General features: G+C 58.4%; 1 protein-coding gene across 1 annotated transcript; it reads left to right on the top strand.

Moving 5' to 3' along the window:
* Positions 1-1,236: 1,236 nt before the first annotated feature.
* Positions 1,237-21,774, top strand: TBX19 (T-box transcription factor 19; the record flags this gene model as incomplete). The annotated part of the gene is made up of 8 exons (XM_084867121.1): positions 1,237-1,433; positions 8,836-9,100; positions 10,387-10,521; positions 11,716-11,777; positions 13,546-13,607; positions 15,529-15,717; positions 18,072-18,207; positions 21,492-21,774. The coding sequence occupies 8 exons, from the start codon at positions 1,237-1,239 to the stop codon at positions 21,772-21,774; spliced, it is 1,329 nt and encodes a 442-aa protein (XP_084723247.1).
* Positions 21,775-22,534: the final 760 nt, after the last annotated feature.

Below are 22,534 nucleotides of genomic sequence, written 5' to 3'. Positions count from 1 at the left end.
CGGAGCCGGTCTCCTCCTCGGGGCTTGTCTGATTGTCACCTTCTCTCTGGTTCAATCCGGGAGGTGCAGCCATGCCTGCTGCACCCGCCCCAGGTTGCCTGGGCACCTCGCAGGCACCGAATGCTCTTTAGGTATGGGCCTCGCCCTGACTTGATCTTCCCTTTCGCTTTTATTTTGGCTTTCTGCTGCAGCGAGAAGAGCCCTTAGCCCCCGGGTCTACGTGGGCCGAGGAGGAGGTGCTGTCCAACCCTGGGTCCCAGTCCGCCCCTGGCCTGTGGGAGACACAGGAACATATCTGTATCTTCCCGGGAAGCGGGCACTCCCCCGAGTGCGTGGCTGTCCAGGAGATGCTGCGGCAGAGCTTCCCGGCCCAGAGCTGCTCCACACCCGGTGTCCGCGCTGGTTCCCCTCCCGGGGGCAGAGCACGCCCCAGGGAGATGCTGAGGGCTTCTCTTCCTGCGGCCTCACTGGGTTTAGGGCCACCGGCGTGGCCCCCGGGGGAGGGACCAGGCCCGGAGCTGTGTGTGGGAGGTGAGCAGAGTGTGGGTGTGCGTAGGCTCCGTCAGGAGCGGGGGACCCTTCGGGGACGCCCCGGGAGAGGGGCCCTTTGCTCCTTTGTCCTGACCTGTGACCGGGGGCGGTGGTCACGTTCCCTGGCGGCGCCCTCGGCCTCCGTACAGGCTCGGTGTGCGGGCCGGCCGTGGCCCAGGGACGCAGGCTCTCGACGTGTCAGGAGGCCCGTGTGGGCCTCAGTTAGCCGTCCTCCCGGCCTGTCCTCCCACGGGGCCACATGCCACGGTTTATACACAAACACGATTGCCCGGTTTGGCAGTCGGGCCTGGAACGGTTTTAATTAACGGGAAAATGGCCCTCCACCCGCTGATTAGGCCTCTTCGGGCTCAACACGATAAAAGCCGGATAATTTGGATGGAGTACTCTTCTTAAACGGTTCCCCGTGCCAGCAGCCAATGGCAGGGAGGCCTCTCCCCCGCCCGGTCCAATGGGTGATTAAGAGAGGGCTTTTCTCCCCCCCCCCCGCCCCCGCCTCCCCCCAACTAAAGCTTAACAGGTTGGTGTGTAATTTGGAGACCTGGAGGGTGTCATGCTCGGTGGGGCTGAGGCGAGGGCCAGCATCTTCCCTCGGCTCTGCCCCGTCCTCACCGCGGGGAGAGGAGGCGGTGGGAGCGGCAGGTAGGAGCACCGGAGCCCACGGTCTCCCTCGGAGGGCCCGTGGCCATGGGCGAGCCGGGCGCGCAGAAGGCCGGCGAGGGCACCGTCTCCCGCCTGCTCAACGTGGTGGAGAGCGAGCTGCAGGCCGGCCGGGAGAAAGGCGACCCCACGGAGAGGCAGCTCCGCGTCACGCTGGAGGACGCCCCGCTCTGGCAGAGGTTCAAGGAAGTCACTAACGAGATGATCGTGACCAAGAGCGGCAGGTGACTCCGGGCGGCCCTTGGGCGGGCGGGCGGCCGGGCAGGCGGGCAGGCGGGCGGGCGGGCGCGGGCGGCGAGGCCCCCAAAACGCGGGGGAGGCAGTGCTGAGTCTGATGAAAGCCAGGGAAGAGCAGCCTCCAGCTCCTCCAGCCAGCAGAGTGGGTTTCTCTGGGACGGCAGAGAGGGGTGTGTGTGTGCGTGCGTGTGTGTGGTGGGGAGGTACCTGTCTTGCATGCTTTTTCATGGAGAAATTACTCTGAAGGGGGCAGGCCCAGGGCTTGGGAAATGGGCTCACATGTCAGCAAAGAGTGGCCGTTTTGACCGACGGTGAGTGAGTCCCGGCGGAGACCTGTGTCCCAGCTGCTCAGAAAGGCGAAAGGCAACTTCAGTTAGAAGCCGGGCGGGTTAGCTGACGTGTACAAACTTCCCGGAGATTTCCGACTGGTGGAAACTGGGAGCAAAATGGCAAATTCGATCATTGCCTATCACTACATCTGCTGCCTGGCGTGTGTGAGGGGTGTGTTCGTGTGTGTGTGTGTGTGTGTGTGTGTGTGTGTGTGTGTGTGATGTGAGCCGTTGGGGTCACAGGTAATGAACTGGCAGGTACCGCCTGAGCGGGGAGATTTTTTTTTTCATTGCAACAAGTTGGGGATGAACGGAACCTGATCTCCGCTGGCATTTCTCGGATTCTATTAACCCTAGTCCGCCGAGGGGCTTGCGGTAATCTTAGAAGCTTTCACTTGGTAGGAGAGAGAAGGACTTTGAAGATGGTTTTACTGCTCCCTGCCTGGGCAGACCAACCAGCTCCCGACCCCCAGCCGGTGCTCTCTCCGCGGGCTCCCGTGCCCCGGAGGGCAGAGTCGGAGGCGGGCTGGCAGGACCGTGGCAGCCGCCCGGAGAGAAGCTCTGCTCCCGGGAGGGGACGGCCACGGCTGCCGGCTTCCGGAGGCGTTGGTCCTTGTGCAGATGCCTCCGTTCCTGAGGTCTCACTCCCCATTTTTGAGTAAAATGCCCAGAGGAGAGAGTGAACCGCTGACTGCCCCGGGAGAGGCGTGCGGCCGAGGGCTGGCCTGTGACATTGACATTGACATACTTCGTGGTCACAGGTGTGCCAGGCAATGCATTGCTGGTGCCAGGATGTCAGACTTGTTTGATATTTATATTTCCCCTTTACTTCATATGTATGATGTATGATGTATGTATTTCTTTAATATCTGTAGTTGTTCCTACTCTTTATAGGTATCTGCCACACATTGTTTTTGGTAGAAAGAGATATAAAACATGTTTTTTTTGTTTTGTTTGTTTAATCCTCACCTGAGAATTTGTTTTGAGAGAGAAAGAGAAGAGAGAGAGAGATATTGATTGCCTCCCTGACTGGGTTTGGATTGAACCCACAACCCAGGTATGTGCCCTCACAGGGAATTGAACCCGAAACCTTCTACCAGTAGTGTACAGGATGCCGATCCAACCACTGAGCCACCAGGCCAGGGCCAGATTTACCTTCTGTTCAAAGACGAGTGGTGGCACAGCTGTAAACATCCAATGATGCCCGATAAGAGGCAGGACTCTCTGTCCCTTATTCTTTGTGTTGCTGCTGTGGTTACTCCAACACTAACGAGTTGGCTGTCAGCGGGTCACGGATAAACTTGAAACAAGCACAGCCACTGAGTGGGACTGTGTTTCACCCCTTCCCGTCAGGAACAAACAACAGGCTGACGCCGTCCTCCAGCTCAGGTTAATAATATCCAAGTTGCCATGCACTTGCTCTTGCCTTTTTTTACCCATAACGTTTCTTCCTCCAAATTTAAAATGTAAAATTCTTCAAGGGTGTCGCCCACGTTTCTCCTAACCACCTACTATGTTTCCCCTTCTCCTGGGACGTAGCCCCTGCCTCCCCTCCAACCCCCCTCTGTTCTCCACAGCAGCCCCCGAGCCCGAGCTGGGTGGTCGGGGCCCTTCTCCGGGAGAAGAATATTCCCTGGGATTCCTCCCAACCCGAGCCCTTCAGCGCGTTACGTCGCCGCGCAGGCAGTGGCTCTGACTTTCCCAGGGGCCTCGGTGAGGGCCCCGCGCCCTTGGGCACCCGGGGGGCGGGGCGCCCCGTTGTTCTGATGAGACAAGCAGCTCGGAGAGCCCCCGGACTCGCTGCTGGAAGGAGGAAGGCTCCTGCCCGTGGGGAGCTGTTTCTGTGCATGAAGCGGAGCTCACCTCTGACGTGGATGAGAAGCAGCCGAGAGAGGATTTTTCCCGAAAACCACTGAATTATCCCCAGACCTCAGACCCTGCCGCCCACACTCCTCCTCCATTGTCCGTTTTAACACACCCTCTCCCTTTCCTTCTTTGCCTCTTTCCTTCTTTTTTATTGAGAACTTACAGTGATTCATCCTCAGTCTTTCAGAGAGAACAATCGCAGTTCCTCCCGAGCCCCTGAGTCATCGCTGTGGCGGCCAGGCTGCCTCTGAGCCTGGGAGCCACGCTTCTATTTTAGGGCAGAGCGGGCAGCCTCAGGCGGCGGAGGGAACAGGCGCATCCCGGTCCCTCTGTGTGCCCATCCCTGTCCCTCTGTGTGCGCATCCCGGTCCCTCTGTGTGCGCATCCCTGTCCCTCTGTGTGCGCATCCATCCCTCTGTGTGCGCATCCCGGTCCCTCTGTGTGCGCATCCCTGTCCCTCTGTGTGCTCATCCCTGTCCCTCTGTGTGCGCACCCCTGTCCCTCTGTGTGCGCACCCCTGTCCCTCTGTGTGCGCACCCCTGTCCCTCTGTGTGCGCATCCCTGTCCCTCTGTGTGCTCATCCCAGTCCCTCTGTGTGCGCATCCCTGTCCCTCTGTGTGCGCATCCCTGTCCCTCTGTGTGCGCATCCCTGTCCCTCTGTGTGCGTGGCCTGGCATCCTCGGGGAAGTGCTTCTGGTCGAGTGTGCTCCATCCGATAACTCACCTTGACTTCCTGCTGCTAAACTCGCCCTCAGCAGGCACGTCCATTTGTCCTAAAGTAGGGGTGGGGCCCGAAGTCCAATTTGCCGGTGATGGCTGTCAGCGGGGGGTCGAGTTCCCAGTGAGCTGTGCAGAGCAGAGGATTTGGGGTGTGCCCCCGGCAGGCAAATGGTCAGTGTCCATCTCCTCCCTTCCCCCAGACATTCTTCTCCGAGCTTACCTGGTACAGCTGCCATTTATGAGGGGCACCTGTATTTGTGTAATCTGCCCTGACACACACTCACACACACACTCACACACACACTCACACACACACACACACACACACACACTCACATGCACATACACACTCATACACGCACATTCTCACACACACACATGGGCGCGCGCTCTCTCTCACACACACACTCACACACACTCTCACACATGCACACTTACACATACACACACACTCACACACACACATGCGCTCTCTCTCTCTCTCTCTCTCTCTTTCTCACACACACTCACACACACTCATACACGCACATTCTCTCTCTCTCTCTCTCTCTCACACACACACACTCACACTCCCGGAGCTCTGATGACTGCTCCAGAACATTCTAGTTCTGTGGGAGACGGAGGAGGGTGTTGAGGAGGGCGCCTCCTGATGTTTGCCTTGACCACCTCTGCCGCCCCCACCCACAGCATCTGCCTCGTCCTGCCCTGTCTTCCGCAGACCCCACTCCCACAGCCTCCTCCTGCCCTCTGTTAGGGAAACAACGGGGAAACTAGCCTCACGGCACAGCCACGGGTTCAAGGGCGGCCCAGCCCATGGTCCTCACACGTGGTTTGCGGAGTCCTTATTCACCTGCCACCTGCCTCCCCGCTCTCCCTGTCTCTCGTCTCTCCCTCTCCCTTCTCCTGCCCCCTCCCTCCACCCCCCGCCCCCCCCTAGTGATCCACACATTTCCCAGCTCCCCCAGAACTCCGGGCATCTCTGGTTCCCGGCACCTTGGAAAGAAAAGGGGGGTGGGGACCAACCTGAGGAGCAGAGCCGTTCACCCTGAGAATGACCCGCCCCGGGTGCTGCCCACGGGTAAGCCCCCGGCGCCTCCTGGCCCTGTGAGGCCCGAGGAGCTGAACTTGGCTCCAGGCAGGGGGCACTCCGGACCCCTTATATGATGTTTGGCAAATTGACTGACTTCTATTTACTCCTTCCTGGCTTAAGGGAGACTTAGAAAGACATAGCATCTCGTAGTTCATTTGTTTGATGATGAAAAATAATTGCAAAATTGTTGGCAAACGAAGTGCTAAAGAGAACAAGCCATTCCAGCTTCCCTGTGGCCTCTGAGCGCAGGATGCTGGCCCCTCGGTTCCCCCTGTAGCAGCTTTATTGCCCCCACACCACCCCATCACCCCTTAAAGCAGACAAGTCAGGTGTTTGGTACAGTCACAGAGCTGTGCTTGCGGTCCCATGAATAATTTTAGAACATTTTCCTTATCCCCCCAAAGAAATTGTGCATTCTTAGCCATCACCCCTCCCCCTCACTCCCTCCCCCCCCCCAGTCCTGGCAATCTCTACTTCTATCCGCAGGATAGAGGTGCCAGCTCTGGACGCGCCATGCTAATGGAACCACGGATGCACGGCCCTCTGGCTGGCTCCTCTCCCTGGGCTGAGTCCTCCAGGCTCGTCCTCTGCGGCGTTTTCACTGCCACCCGGTGCTCCTCGGTGTCCTCACCCCCCACGTGCGTCAGCGGGTGGCGCGCGTGCTGCTGCTCTTTGTGAGAAAGGCTGCGGGAACATTGTGTGTCTGTGTGGGTGCGCGCTGTCCTCCCTCCGCACGTGCTCCCGGGAGAGGGCTGCGGCTCCCGGGGCGGCTCTGCCTCTGACCGGTCCGGGAGCTGCCGGGCTGCTTTCCAAAGAGGCTGGACCGTTTCCACGCCGCCTGCAGGTCTGGGGGCTCGATCTTCCGCGTCCTCCCCCCACCCACACCTCGCTGTCCCTCCTGGAGCGTGGGAGCCGGTGCCCCGCCTTTCCCTGCTGGCCAGGGAGGCGGGACCTTCCCCGGGGGCCACGTTTTCCTGGATCCTCAGGGGAAGACGCGGGCACTGTCCTTGCTGTCGGAGGCCACGCTGCGGTCCGTGGGGGGCCCGGCGTGAGGCAGGGAGAGAGGCGAGGGCACGCGAGCCTGTTGGTGGCAGCGGAGTGGAAACTGGGATTGTTTCTTCCATTTGCCTGAGCCCCTGGCCTTCCCCCTCAGCAGCCCAGGCCCATGTGGACCAGGGCCGTGGGACTGCGAGTCCTTGTGTGCAGGCGTGCTGATGTCACCCGTGTTGTTCGGCGTCTCGTCATCTAGGTCTCAGCTTACTGTTACCCTGATCCACTGGGCCCACGGAGAGCAGTCCTTCCTCTCCAGCCCTCGGACCCCCCACGGCGACCCCCGTGGCCCTCTGACAGCTCACGTGACTTCACGCGGTGGACAGACACTGTCTGCCTTTCTGGCCTGACGGCTCCGCGCGGGCCTGTTGGCAAGCAGGACGCCGGTGGGAATTACACCAATCCCCCCCGCAGCTCGGCCACGCTGTGTGCCAGAGGAGGAGACGCACCTCCCATGAGGTGCTCGCTCGCATGGAGGAAAGCGTTTGGGGCTGCCTCTCCGTGGGGCCTGCCCACGTTTACTTTCTAGAGGACTCGGGAGGGGAGGGAGAAAAGGTGTGTGTGTGGCAGCGGGAGAGGCCGGGGCTGAGCCCAGGAAACGTCCGAGAGCTCAGGGAGCCGCTGTGACCATTCCCCTCTGCCTGCCTCGGAGCGGCTCCCTGCACACGCCATGGCTCCGCGCTCCCCAGAGCCTCACGGGCCGTCCTGGCGGCCGGGACCCCTCCTCCCAGCGGCAGGCCCATCCCACCTCCCCTTAATTCTCCTCCCAGCGCCCAGAGCACCAGTCCTTAGACAGGCCCCCCCTCATACTCTCCGCCCCCCACGCCCTGCACGTCTCCTTAGTTACCATCTTAGGCCCCAACCAGACCTCTGAGCGTTAAGGTGTGTGCCTGTGGCTCCCGGGGGTCTGGAAAGCAGGGAGGTCTGAGGGCCTGCATTCCTGACAACTCCCAGCTACATGAATGCCTGGTTCATGGACCAGCCAGTGTCTGTCTAGACTCTGGACGGTTAGCGTCTCCATTTGGGGCTGCAAATTTTAAAAGCTGTATTGATCAGTAAGACAGCACCTGGGCAGACAGGTGTGTGTGTGTGTGTGTGTGTGTGTGTGAGTGTGAGTGTGTGTGTGAGTGTGTGAGTGTGTGTAAGAGTGTGTGAGTGTGTGTATGAGTGTGTGCATGAGTGTGTGAGTGTGTGTATGAGTGTGTAAGTGTGAATGTGTGAGTGTGTATGAGTGTGTAAGTGTGAATGTGTGTGTATGAGTGTGTAAGTGTGAATGCTTGAGTGTGTGTGAGTATGTGTAAGTGTGAATGTGTGAATGTGTGAGTGTGTGTGTGTGAGTGTGTGAGTATGTGTAAGTGTGAATATGTGAGTGTGTGTATGAGTGTGTAAGTGTGAATGTGTGAATGTGTGAGTGTGTGTGTGTGTGTGAGTGTGTATGTGAGTGTGTGAGTGTGTGTGTGTAAGTGTGAATGTGTGAGTGTGTGTATGAGTGTGTGTGAGTGTGTGTGAGTGTGTGTGAGTGTGTGTGTGAGTGTGTGTGTGAGTGTGTGTAAGTGTGAATGTGTGAGTGTGTGTATGAGTGTGTGCGTGCATGTCTGGAAACCAGGCCTTTAGAGGACAGAGTGCAGCAACTTTGAATGTTTGGTGAAGGAAGAGGGAGTCAGAAGCAGGTGGCGAGGTGGCCGTGCACGTGCCCAGGAGAACAAACGTGCTGCCGTCCTCGAGGGGGCGGGAGGCCTCGAGCCAGATCTGCGCATCCCAGCCCGTCCCTCGGGCGCAGGCGCCCTCAAGGTGCTCACGCAAGGAGGGCCGTCCTGTGTTCTGAGCTCAGAGTGAGCACACGCCATCTCCCTCTCAGAGGCCTGTGGAGCACGTCCGCGGAGGGAGGCTCTGAGACGCCTGCAGGAAGGAACCGGCCTCACTCTCTTTTCCGTGAAAAAAACCACGCTTCCGCTGGCCGTGCTCTCTGTGTTCACACTTGCCTTCTTGAGGCCAGAAAGGGCCACTGGGGGCGTGAGTGTGAGGTGCCCCGTGTGCGGGCAAAGACGTGGAAATGCCCTCTTTGCCAGCGTGCTCCTGGCTGTGCCCCGTGGGCTGCAGGGTCCCGCCCGAGGCCCCGGAGGGTGGGTTCAGACTCGCGGTGACCCCGATGCAGAGTGCCTCTGTGGGAAGGGCTCCGTGGGGTTGGGCCTGCTGCTCGGCTCCTCTCTACTTGTCCCCCAGCCTTCTCTGCACCCCGAGGCACTCAGGGCGGACCGACGGCTGGACAGGCGGCGGTGGGTGTCCCTAACACTCACACTTCCCCGCCTGGCTCCGTTTCTGCTTTTCTTTCAGGCGGATGTTCCCTGTGCTGAAGATCAGCGTCACCGGGCTGGACCCCAACGCCATGTACTCCCTCCTGCTGGACTTCGTCCCCACGGACAGCCACCGCTGGAAGTACGTCAACGGGGAGTGGGTGCCCGCGGGCAAGCCCGAGGTCTCCAGCCACAGCTGCGTGTACATCCACCCAGACTCGCCCAACTTCGGGGCGCACTGGATGAAGGCGCCCATCTCCTTCAGCAAAGTCAAGCTCACCAACAAGCTCAGCGGCGGCGGCCAGGTAGGCGAGCCTGGGGCCCGGCCGCCCGCCACCCGCGGACCAATCGAGGAGAGACGAGGGTGCATTTAGTCAATTAGAGGGGTCCTCAGCGGCCTCTTCGCCCACAGAAGCCAATTACTCCCCCCCAGCCCACCCCCCGGCCCCAAGGTAAACAGGAATAAACAGCTCTTAATTGGTGCTTTGGGTTTTTAATGGACTTCCTGATGTGAAGAGAGCGCTTACTGAATCAGGGCTCGCAGGGCAGGGCCGGGAGGGGGAGGCGGGCCGGGGTTTGCGAGGCGCGCTCCCCTCTTTGTTTGGGGGAGAGTGGAGAGTTGGCAGTGGGCGAACGCCTTAATCGAAAGCGGCTCCTAATGAAATAATGGCTCCCTCCTCCTGGGCACCAGGATAATTGTCAGTGGAATATGGATGCAGCGTTGGTTTTGCAGAAAAAACAAAAACAAAAAAACAAACAAACAAACCCCCCCCCCCCCAAAGAAACCTCGAGAAGGGAAGGAAGGTCTTCAGGGCGAGGGGATGAGACGTGGGGGCGTGTCCCTCCTCTGTCTTCTCAGGTGGGAGTGCGAATGCCATTCCCCCTCGAGGGCTGCTGCTCCCTTTACGAAATGTAGACTTTGGGGGCATCCGAGGAAAGGTTTGCTACCCCCATATTCCCAGTGGCCGGCCCCTCAGCCTGCAGCCTCTGCGCCGCCCCCGTCTCTCAGCCCCCGGGACGCAGGAGGCCATGTGTCTGCAGGGGAGGAGGCCCCCCAGGTCTCGGCAGTTTTCAGAGGTTCCAGGTCTGATTAAAACAGGAAGTTGGGAAGCGAGCTGTCACCGCCTCCCACATTCCAGGGTCCCTCAGCGGGGGCGGCAGGGGGTGCTCCGTGACGGGCAGGTGCCGGCACCCCTGCCCCCCAGGCAGCTCCTGTGGAGGCAGCACATCGGGGCCCGGGACGCTGGGTCCTCCCACGAAGGACACCAGCGTGGGGAAGGGTCACAACCCACATCACTGCGATGCAAAGGGGGAAAGAGAAAGAAGGAAGTCAGTATTTGGGCGGAAGATGGAATAATCTTTAGAACCGCTCCCTGGAAGCCTGCGCCAGCCTCCTATTGGCGCCCACGCTACGGTCCCTGGGGGCTGCTGGGGGAACCCCCTCTTGCTCAGAGAGGTGCGGTGCATCAGGGAGCCGAGGGGGCCCAGCGCGTGGCCCTAAGCGGGTGGTGCCGAGCTTGGGGTGAACACGGTCTGTTTCCCGTGAGAGCCCGGCTCCGCATGGCTCGCCTTCCTCCTCTCGCACCCACAGATAATGCTGAGCTCCCTGCACAAGTACGAGCCGCAGGTGCACATTGTGCGCGTGGGAGGTGCCCACCGGATGGTCATGAACTGCTCCTTCCCCGAAACCCAGTTCATCGCCGTGACCGCCTACCAGAACGAGGAGGTGAGGGCGTGTGTGTGTGTGCGTGTGTGTGCGTGTGTGTGTGTGTGTCACCCGGAGGGCGTGCTTTTATTGCCATCACCCAGCTGGGGTGACAGGTAGGTTTTTCAGGGTTCAGACACTTGGCGGAGGTGGAGTTAAGCAGTGGGGTGGCTGCTGGCTGCTCCCTGGGACCAGGGCTGTCCCAGGGCCGCGGTGCCTGCAGGGAGCTGCGTGTCTGGAGAAAGGATGGACAGTGGGAGGGAAGAACCATGTTTGCCTGTGGGCTTTCATTTGCACTGTGCACTGTGCTCTCTGCTCACGGTGTGGGCTTTTAAAATGTCACCACGTGTCCCCCGGAGCCCAAAGCAGGAGAAAGACGGGTGTGCGCACGTGACTCCGCAGCCGCCTCCGCTGCTCTGGGGCTCCCCCCCGCCTCCCGCCTGCGCCAGGAAGAGCCTGCGTCTCGGGCCTTTGCTGACGCACGTGTCCTTTTTAACATCCGTTCATTCGGCAGCTGCCTGTTGAGTGTTAACTCCCTGCCGGGTGCTTCGCGCGCTGGGAAAACTGCAGCAAATCAAACACGTGTCTGGTCCTCAGGCTCGTACGTCCCAGCAGGGCGAGGAGGACCAAATATACCTACATCACATGGGCACCGGGTGTCTGATAGGCGGTGTGTACAGGTCAGGGGCCCGAAGGAAATGAGGCAGGCGGAGGCCGGGGGATCGGGTGGCCGTGGGTAGGATGAGAGCTTGAATGCTGTGCTAACCGGCCCCGGGGGTGGAGGCTGATGAAGAATCAGGGAGGTGACGCTGGGCTCCTCTCAGCGAGGCCGGACTGCATGGCCTTCCTGACTTCCCACCTGGTTCCCAGGCCAGAACCTAACTGATGCGCGGGAGGCGTCCAGTGATGGGTGGAAAGATGAATGAGCAGGTCCAGGAAAGGGTGCGGGCTCAGTGCACGAGGCTCAGTGCTCTGGCCTGTCTTTGCTCACGCTCACGGCACCTGTCCTTTCCCCATGGGCCACAATAAAACGCTCTTTGCCAGAGATAGTGCGTTGGACAATGGCTTTGTGCAGAAGCCAGCGGAGACACGTGGAGGAGGGAGAAGAGGAGACGGGATGGTCCGGTGTTACAGAAACTCCCAGGTGAAGGGAGAGGGTCTGTCAGCTCTGCCTGTCTTGCTTCCACTAACACTTCTTATCTTTGTGAACGTAAGATAACAGCTCTCAAAATCAAGTACAACCCCTTTGCCAAAGCCTTCCTGGATGCCAAGGAGAGGTGAGTAGAGACATTTCAGTGAAACCTGGTGCATTGATTTCTGCAAAGGCGGGATTTATGCTCCTCCAGAAAGAGCTAGATGAGTGGCACTGGCTTTATCTTTAAAAAAAAAAAATGTTTCTACTTATTTCAGAGAGAGCGAGAGGGAGAGAAACATCAATGATGAGAGTGAATCACTGATCGGCTGCCTCCTGTACGCCCCACCCGGGGAGATTGAGCCTGCAACCTGGGCCTGTGCCCTGACCGGGAATCCAACCCTGACCTCCTGGTTCATGGTCGACACTCAGCCACTGAGCAACACTGGCTGGCTGCACTTGCTTTATCTTTAATAGAAATGTTTTTAATACTCAGTTTAATATTTAAGAAAATCAATGAAACTCAACAAACTTATAACTCTCTGTCCCTTATAATACAAGTCTGGGAGAACGTCTAACTGGCACTACTTTGCCACCTGCTTGTCTACAGATTCCTGAAGCTGGCTAGCACAACCACATTTAAAAAACAATTCATGGGCTTAGAATTACATCGTTCACTCTGCCCTCCCCCAGTATCCCCGAGTTACTGATTTTAGTAAGTTTGATTTTTCAAAAAACGACATTTAGCCTAGGGAAGATGAGTTGTTCATTTAGCAGCTCGTGCAGGTGAGCGGGCCACACCGTTCAGGTCTGAGAAAGGCAGACTTCCGGGTGTGAGTGGTACTTCTACCGCTGGGCCGGGGACTCCAATCCCGGTCTCTTCCCTTCCGCTCTAGGAAAAACATGGAAAAGTAATAGTACTTGTCATGGACTTCCATCAGGGAGACCAGAGCTCCGACGTGGTTCCGCTGGAAGGGGTCAGACTTTACTGCCTGAGTTCCAGGTCTTTTTTGATGCCTCCTGCAGCTGTCTGTCTCCTTCCCATCCTAAAAGCTCCGGGTCAATGGACAGCTGTTTGTAATGGTGCCACAGGGCCTATCCTGTCAATATTTGACTTAATTTTGAGGATGTAGAAGACATACTTATAACCTGTTCAGATAAGCAAAGGCTTAGAGAAAATCTGCCTCGTGAGATGCCAGAACCGGATTCAGAATGCTGGTAGCGTGGTCCAATCAGGAGAATCCAGCTCCAGGAGGGAGCGTCCTGCCTTAAGTCTGAGCTTCGCCATGTCCCACTCTGATCTGGCCCACTTCCCTTACTCCCTGAGCCCCCTTTTAACCCTATGTCCCTCACAGGACCGGGGTGGGTCCAGCCCGGCACAGGTGGGGTTGTGCCTTGAAGTGCCCGCGTATCTTAGCTGTTGTTGGGCTTGGATTGTGTCAGGCGGGACCATGGCCAGAGTCAATAGGCTCTGACTAGGCGGAGAGAGCTGTAAACACGGTGAATTGGAGCAGCCCATAACATTGCGATTAAGGAGCCATGGCCCAGGCCACATGTGTCAAACACAAGGCCCGAGGGCCAAATCCAGCTCGCCAGGCCTTGCAATGTGGCCCGCACCGCGCTGTCATCACTGCACTCCGCTGTCAGTTTATGACATTGTCAGTTTATGACTGTTCAGTAAACCATTCGGCCCGCGATTTAGGCTGGATTTTAGATTTTGGCCCCTTCTCTAAATGAGTTCGACACTCCTAGCCCAGGTGGATGCAGCGCCTGGAGAGCGGGGAGTGGGAGAGACAGCGGCTTCAGGGAAAGGGGGTTCGATTTTCAAGAATGGGGTGCTCCCCGAGATTCGGGGTGACTTGGCGCTGACATGGGGCTGGCTGGACAGCCATGTGCCTTCGTTCCTCCTGCAGGAGCCACCTGAAGGACATCCCGGACGCCATCTCCGAGAGCCAGCACATGGCCTGTCCCCACCGTGAGTTCATGGGTGAACTCGGCGGGGGAGGTGCCTGGGGCGACACCAGGAGCCAATGCCTCCACATCAGACTCCACGGTCGTGACCGCTGGCCTGTCACAAACCTCCGTCAACACCCAGCGGGTCTTTCTTCCTCTCAAGACAAGTCTGTGCCCTGGCGAGAGTTCCAGAGAGACAGAGACAGAGACAGAGAGACAGAGACAGAGAGACAGAGACAGAGAGACAGAGACAGAGACAGAGAGACAGAGACAGAGAGACAGAGAGACAGAGACAGGGAGACAGAGACAGAGATGGAGATGGAGATAGAGATGGTGACGGAGATGGACACAGAGAGACAGAGATACAAAGGGATAGAGACAAAGACAGAGAGATACAGAGATGGAGACAGAGACAGAGACAGAGATGGAAACAGTGACGGAGATAGAGAACAGTGACAGAGAAACAGGGACAGAGCTAGAGACAGAGACAGAGTCATAGATGGAGACAAAGAGTAGCGACAGAAATAGTATATAGAAATGCAACTGATTTTTTGTGTTGATTTTATGTTCTGTAAGTTTGCAGAATTTGTTTATTAGTTCTAACATTTGTGTGTAAGTGTGTGTGTGTGTGTTTGTGTGTGTAATCTTTAGGGTTTTCTCCATGTAAGACAGTGTTTCCCAAATTTTTGACATATGTGTACCCCTTCTATAATTTTCTTTTTTTTTTTAAAATATGTTTTATTGATTTTTTTACAGAGAGGAAGGGAAAGAGATAGAGAGCTAGAAATAGCGATGAGAGAGAAACATCTACCAGCTGCCTCTTGCACACTCCCTACTGGGGATGTGCCCGCAACCAAAGTACATGCCCTTGACCGGAATCGAACCTGGGACCTTTCAGTCTGCAGACCGACGCTCTATCCACTGAGCCAAACCGGTTTCGGCCCCTACTGTAATTTTCGTAACGCTGAGGACCCCTCATACTCATGAGAACGTAGAATTAGGCGCAGCTAAGCACGGTGCAGTGCATATCCCCACCAAACTCCGGTGCAACGCGTACCCCCACCAAACTCTTCCCGTACCCCTGGGGGTACGCGTACCACACTTCGGGAAACACTGATGTAAGATCATGTCATCTGTGAACAGAGATAACTTTATTTCTTCCTTTCCAATTTTGGTGCCTTTTCTTTCTTTTTTAATTTTGATTTGATTTTTTTCCTAATTGTTCCGGGTGGGACCTCCAGTGTCAGGTTGAACGGAAGTAGCCAGAAGGGGTGTCTGCCTCCCTGCCCTCAGAGGAGACACTCGCACCTTCGGGCTGAGCTTGTGTGAGCAGTGGGCTGACAGAGGGGCCTTTAGTATGTTGAAGCAATTTCCTTTCATTCCTCGTTTGCTGAGTGTCGTTGTTGTTTTAATCATGAAAGCATGCACATGCATTTTTTGCATCAGTTGAGGTGATTACTCACAAACAAATTTCTATGAAATACTCTGCAAGATTCTTGCTGAAAGATATCCCGCTGCAAGATTCTTGCTGCCCAGGCAGCCAGTGGCTCCCCGTCTTTTCGATTTTCGGATCCTCTTCGTGGGGGTGGGGGACCACAGAGAGACCTTCACCCCTTCTGTGCAACCACAACAAACAGTTCTGGCGGCTGCCGCTGGCACCTCCTTCTTAGACTGACTTTTAATGCCACTCGGTGAAGTCAGAGCAACATAAGCTGTGAGTTTCCATTAGTGTATTCATTCCAACAGCCTTTTATATTGCTATGATTTCGGGGCCACAAACCTGGCTCGGACCTGCCCTCCGTCCCCAGAAAAGCCGATGGGCTGTGACATGGAAGGGGCAGGGTGGTCTCTGTCCCTCGGCAGACGATTCGGTGTCATCCACACAGAAACGGGGGCTGGAACCTGACTTCCCGTGTCCGTGTGTCTCCCTCTGTCTGTCCTAGTGGGCGGCTGGATCTTCTCCAACCCGGACGGAGTGTGCTCGGCCGGGAACGCCAATTTCCAGTACGCGCCGCCTCTGCCTCTGTCTGCCCCTCACGCCCACCATGGCTGTGAGCGCTACGCCGGCCTCCGCGGGCACCGGCCGGCCCCCTACCCGGCCCCGTACGTGCACCGGACCCACTCTCCCTCAGGTGTGTGGCTCCGCTCACACCCCAGGCACCGGGGTGGGGTGGGGGTGGGCATGGAGGAGGGAGATGGGTAAACCATAAAAAGAAGTGTCTGAAGATGAAGGAACCCCTTTCATGGAACACAGGTATGTTGTCATTTTAATGTTCTCTTTTATATACTAACAGTTGGTTTTAGATAGGACGTTGCTAGGTTTTTGTAATTTTCCTAAGACACCGAGTCTCCTGGTGTGTGATGGGTGTGATGGCGCGGGGCACGGTGCCTGGAGCAGTTCCAGGCTTCGCCTCCGGGGGCCAGGTTGGAGGAGTGTCTGAGACAGCGCTGGTTGCCTTCCCGGGCTTTTCTGCAGGCACGTGGCTCCGTCCTGGGAGCTCGGGGCCCGCCCTGAGGCGCGGCCTGGAAGGTCTTGGGGAGAGGCCATTCTGCACCCAGGCCTGCGTAGGGTTAGTTGAAGGCACACCGAGCCAACCTGGATAATTTTTGGTCTGATTATTTTTTTATGCTGACGCTGATGTGTGCTTTTACCTCCCTGACTGCTGCCCAGCCCGCCCTGGCCTGTGTCAACCCCTTGCTGGATGTTTTTGTGAAGGAGCGAGCAATGAAACCAAGGATGGATTTCTCATTCAGTTATTTATAAAGAAATATTTATCAGGGGCCAATGGGATTCCGGGTTCTGCCCTAGGACAAATCAGACCCTCATGGGGATTCCATTCCCAGATGGGGAGATGCACATGAAATAAGACAAGCAAGTCACGTCCGTGGCTGGGAGGCGGAGGAGGTGTTAGGCCTGCAGCGCCAGGGGCTCGGGAGCCCCGTGTCTGCAGAGGGCATCCCCGGTCACCTGCACCTGTCCCTGTGCCCCCGCCTGCGTGCTGGCGACCTCGACAGCTGCTGCGGGAGGGAGAGCGGAGCTGAATGTCTGGCGCTGAGCAGTGTTCTCACGGCTTCCTGGTTCTCTCCGTGGTCGACACACACAACGCACCCCCAGAGCATGTCCCCAGGCCTCTGACAGGCGGTGGAAGGCGATTGGGGTGCAGTGTCTCCCCTGCAGGGGCTCAGGGCTGCATGCACCCACACGTCATTCATCATGTGTCGTAGGGGCAGTGCAAAGGTGGTCCTGGGCCTGCGCGTCCCCTGGAACCTCGCAGAGGGTGGGCTCTCAGACACTCCCTCTGAAAGCGGCTGCGTTTAGCAGGGTCCCCAGGTGACTCCGATGCACAGGAGAGTCTGAGAGGCCCAGGTGCTGAGGGGGAAAGGGCAGAGCTGCCCAGAGGGGTGTGAAGACCCACGTCCCCCGTGGTTCAGGGTTCGGGCTCTGGAAGAGGGGCTGCATGCAAATGACAGAGACGAGACAAGAAGTAAGAATTTGGAAATATTGGGGGACCAGGCAGGAGCCCAACTCAAGAGGAAGGGCTCCGCTTGGGCTCCGGCCTTGCCATCCTTTTACCCAGTTTGGGAGACACCTGTAGCTCTCAGGCAGGCAATGTCCAGTAACAGGCAGACTATCATGTCAGTATGGATTCACATGGCTGTCTGGTGGGGGAGTTGCTTCAACTACCATTGTCTGGACTAAACAGTGGGTGTATGGCTCTGACCTTTGTCAGGCAGGGCTCAAGGGTCACCAGCCTTCGGGCTCCTTGTCCACACCTCTCTGCTGGTGAAGGCCATGGGCGGCTTCCGCAGAGGGGTTGACACTGGAGGTCTGGGGGCTGCGTGGAAAGCGAGGGGCGGGTGGGCGGGTGAAGGATGGATGACCTGGGACACAAGCAGAGGCGAAGGGCGTCTGGATGACAGCGTGGTGTGAGCGAAGCCCCAGAAAGGCGAGGGCCGGTGTCTGGGGAACGGAAGAGGAACAGGGTGGAGGGAGGGGAGGTAGAAGACAGAGCAGAGGCCGAAGAAGTTGTAAGTGCCCATCAGGTGAGGCGTGGCTTGGCCAGGTGCATACGCCGGAAACTTCTTCTCTCTCCTCTTTTCCCTCCTTCCTCTCTTCCTCTTTCCCTCCCTCCTCTCCCTTGTATTTACACTATTTATGCAGGTGGAGATTCTAAGACACAGACAACACTGTTTCTGAGAGGGTTAAGTCCGCCAGAGGCTGCTGAGAGGCGTAGGTTCTGGACCTCAGACAGCTCAGCTGGGCCTGAGGGTGATGACACCCTAAAGTGCGACTTGTGCCTCAGATGAGCCTGTGGCTTATGGCTGACATTAAAAATCCCAGCCTCCCCCTCCTTTCTGTGTCCCTCAGAATGCTAGCAGCTACTGGCACCTGTAGGCAAGCCACGGCTGTGATGGCCCAGATAAGGGCATTGGGCACCACTGTGTAGGTCTGCGCGCTCCCTCAACTGTTGTTATTTCTCCAAAGTGAACTTGCTAGAAAGCTCCGGCAACAACCTGCAAGTGTTCTCCGGAGCCGACAGCTGGACCTCCATCTCCTCCACGCCGCACGCCAGCATCCTGTCCGTCCCGCACACCAGCGGCCCCATCAACCCTGGGCCCAGGTAAGACAGCGCCAGCAGCCGCTCCCTGACTCGGGGGCAAAGGTCAGCACGGGGGAACCCAGTGCTTTCTCTCTGAGGGGCCTGGTCTAAGCCACTGCCCCGACTTCTCAGCCATGGGAAATGCGGTCGCAGGTAGGCAGTGAACAGAAGGGAGTCGGGGGGCGAGGGGCAGGGGGCGGGGGAAGTGAACACACATGGAGAATGCAAGGCTTGAAGGTCCACATTCTTTGAAGCCGAGTCTTCACGGGGCAGGGAACAGGTGCCTAGCGCAGGTGAGGGGCCGAGGGCAGGGCAGGACCAGCGTGGCACTCACAGATACCAGGTCAGTTCTCACTTCTGGAAATGGGCATGGATGGTGAAGGCAAGGGGCCTGGAGTGGGATGGACGTGGGCTTGAGCCCCAGTGCCCTCTCAGTGACCTGGGGCAGCTTTCTCAGCCTCACTGAGCTCCGCTGTCCTGCCTGCGTGAGCTGCTCTGTAGTCAGAATGAGATCAAAGAATAAAATGCATGAAAATGCGCTGGAAGCAGTAGGTTCTGTCTCCGGTCAGCGGCCGTGCTCCACAGAGGCGTGCAGCGTGTGGAGAAGTCCCCAGAGGGGTTCAAAGGACCAGACGGGGCTGGGAGGCAGAGGGCTGTGACTCTGCAGGTCCAGCCCAGACCAGAACGCAGGGCCTCGGTCTACAGCAGCGCATCTCACTCCCCACGCGCCAGGCTCGCCTGGGAGGCTGCCACAGCGCACCGCCGGCGAGACCTGTGTGCACAGGCTTCCAGGGGTGGCCAGGGTTGCTGTCAATTGTGATCTTGGGGTTGCTGTGGCCACAGGGTCTCGTGTCATGCTGTCCCGTGCAGCCGCCAACGGTCCCCGGCGGCTCCTGACCCTTGACACGGGGCTCACCCCTGTTGAGACACGCAGCAGGGGTCGGCACACACGGAAGTTAGAAGGTGAAGGACGAAGCAAAGAACAGAAAACTCAGCAATGCTTTACACCCACTGCAGAATAGGAAATAATGCTTTAAATAGCCTCAGTTACATAAATACCATTAGCAATGGGATCTTGTTTTTTCTTCTTAAAAGAGTGGCCTGGACTCATGGCTCACGTTCTGGTTCAAGCAGGTGGTCCCTGCCTGAGGGCCTCAGGGAAAGGCCGTGGCCGGGGCCGAGGCGGGAGGGGAGAGCATGTCCTTGAAGACGTTAAGCCATCCCGGCCACGTCTCTACGAGGCACTGTGGGCATCAGGGACGGTGCTCAGAGGCGCCCACGGCTGGCCTGGCGTTTCTGTGTCACTGACCGAGGCAAACCAAAGCCGAGCAGCATGAGAAGCTCCGAAGGCCACACAGCAAGCCCCGGGCTCCCCGGCAGGAGCCACAGGAGGGGCTGCTGCTGCAGGAGAAACCAGGGGAATCGGGCAAGCTGAGCGGGGAAATTCCGGGCCTGGGCTGCAGGTTGTGTGCGGCCCAGGAGCGAGGGAAGCAGGGCCGAGTGTGCCGTGGCTGCTGCCTCTGCTTCCCTCCGGGTGGGGTAGCCCCTTCCGCCTCCATGAAGCCTGTGGGGAGGAAACGCCTGTCGGAGCCGGCGCTGGGCCAGGCGCCTGCAGCCAGGCAGCACTTGGACAGGAGGCAGACTCCACGTCCCACGGTGGCTTCAGCGCGGGCACCGGGGTCGTGCTGCCGGCCCATGGCTGCCATCCAGCTGCTTCTGTGTTAAGGAGACATCTATGTTATGGGCTACCCGCGAATGATGACCACCAGTCAGCAAAATTGGAATTTAGGAAGCCTTTATTACGAACTTGAGTCCGGGCTCCCGTCTCAACTGACACAGCAGTGAGCAACGAGAGCCCCGACCCACTCTAAGCATGCTACTTTATCCCCGTCTTAGGGACGCCTGGCAGATTATGACTGGCTAAAGTTTTAACAAAGAAACGTCAGTTATAAGTTATAGAAAAATTCCACTAGTACAGTAACATTTAAAGTTTGTACAACACCTGGGGAGGGGGTTTATTTTCAGCTTAAGCAGTCTCTGTTTGACCTGGTTTGGTCTGTTTGTCCTGCCTGGCGGCTACTGAAACAGGACGTGCCTGCCTGGGGGTTGAGCCTTGCAACAGAACTATGTTATGACTAAAAGTTATGCTACATTCTTTGTTGTGTGTCTGGTTGCTCGTTCCTTCCCTGGCCTGGAGTCCTGCCTCGATAGGGCCTTGCTGGCCATCTGGAGCCCTGCCTTGACTGGGCCTTGCCGGCCACAACAATCTATGCTCTGGTCTCAGGGGGCGGGGCCCAGGCGGCAGTGTTCACTGACCTCATGGGGTGACTGAGGGCAGCCACATGAGGGCAGCAGCTGTAAGTGAGGGGCGCAGGAAGGGCCACGCCCACCCCCCCTCTGTGCCCGGGCAGAGCTGGCCCTTGCTGGGAGGGGAAGACTCATTGTAACAGCTGCCATCTACTGGGAGCCCTGTGCCAGGCGTCACATCCGCATCTTACGGATTCCTCCAGCAATATCGGGAAGGCCTGCATCGTTATCCCCCACCCCTGAAGGCTGGGCTCAGAGATAGGAAACGATTTGGCCAAGGTCACGAACTACCAGCGGCCGAGGTGGCCTTCTTCTTTTTAAAAAAAAAAAAAAAAATTTTTATCGATTTTTTTACAGAGGGGAAGAAAGAGGGAGAAAGAGATAGAAACATCAATGAGAGAGACATCTGTCAGCTGCCTCCTGCACCCCCCTCTCCCCTCCCCCCGCCCCCAATGGGGATGTGCTTGTAACCAAGGTACATGCCCTTGACTGGAATCGAACCTGGGACCCTTGAGTCCACAGGCCAACGCTCTACCCACTGAGCCACACCGGTTACAGCTCAAGGGGGCCTTTAGTGCCAGGCTTTCTGACCCCAGCGTGTCCTGGTGTCCGCATCACATCTCCCCTCCTGGCCAGTGTCCGCACCACATCGCCCCTCCTGGCCAGTGTCCACACCACATCGCCCCTCCTGGCCAGGAGACCTCTTGCTTCCTGCCCTCCAGGCTGCTCCAGGGAGGCCCACAGACAGGCACTGCTGTGCTGGGAAGGGAACAGCATGTTCGCAGCAGGGCCAGCCTCCACATCCGGGTCTCAGCACGCCCAGTCCTGTCCTTACCGGCTCCTCTCGCCGCTCCCCTCGGCGTCTCTGCAGAGTCAGGGCCAGCGTGTCAGCGCCGCAGTGAAGCCACTTCCAGCCCCACGGCCTCTGGAGATCCCGTGTGCTTGTCGGGCGATCATTTCCCGCCTCACACATCCCGCCTCTCCTTCTGTCTCCGCAGCCCCTACCCGTGCCTGTGGACCATCAGCAACGGAGGCGGGGGCCCCGCCGGGCCGGGCCCCGACGTGCACGCCGCGTCCCCGGGAGCGTTTCTCCTGGGCGGCCCCGCGGTGACCACGCCCCTCTCCACCCAGGTGCCCCCCTCGGCCGTGGAGGTGCTGGGGGAGCCCTCGCTGACCAGCATCGCCGTGTCCACCTGGACAGCCGTGGCCTCGCACCCGTGTGCGGGCTGGGGCGGCGCGGGCGCGGGCGGGCGCCATTCCCCCTCCTCGCTGGACGGCTAGGCAGGGTCCGAGGGCAGGGTCCCTGGAGAACCGTCCACGTGCCCGGCACCGAGAAACCCCGATCCCAGGGCGTGAGGCTCGGGGGTGGGCTCCTCCAGAAGCCGACGGGCAGATGGTTCAGCGAGGGTGATGCTAGTGCGTCCTCGGGTCTCTCTACCACTTCCTGTGTGCGTTCCCCTGTTCTGGCAGCTGATCTCTGCTCTGCTCCGGCCACAGCGGCTCCTCGGGTACCCTCCTGTGCCTCGCCCCTGCTCCCAGATGATGGTAAAAGGCTGTCCTTCTCCTGCTGGGCAGGGGCCCAGCTGTAAGCGAGCTCCACGTGTGCCTGCCGAGGCCACTGCTTCGTGGCCGTGTGCAGCCCTGGAGGTTGTGTGACCACTGGCTTCTCCTCTGAGAGCACGAGGCTGTGACTCAGGGAGAAGGCAGCAAAGACAGAGCACATCACGCAGCACAGCAGGGGGCCTGGAATTTGAGGTCAGACCATGCACTTCCTTGCTCACCGGTGCCTGCGGAACGGAGCCACGCTAACCGCCAGGAGATCCTCTACGGCCTGGCCTCGCCGCTGCTGCTGCTGCTGAGCGCCCTGCTACCTGCCAGCACCTTTGTGCCCGCCGAAGGAGACATGGCCTCGGTGCTCTGGGCGTTCAGTGGGCTTTCCCACCGCGGTGCCTCTGACCCGAGCTGTCCTCTGTCTAGTCCCACTGTGCATCCTACCCCGCTCCCCGCCCAGTGCCACTCCTTGCACCAGACCTGCCACGCC

Source organism: Pipistrellus hanaki (assembly GCF_964339955.1).
Source record: "Pipistrellus hanaki genome assembly, chromosome: 18".
Classification (NCBI taxonomy): domain Eukaryota; kingdom Metazoa; phylum Chordata; class Mammalia; order Chiroptera; family Vespertilionidae; genus Pipistrellus; species Pipistrellus hanaki.
Note: the sequence above shows the minus strand (reverse complement) of the source record. Positions and strands in the feature narration are given on the sequence as shown.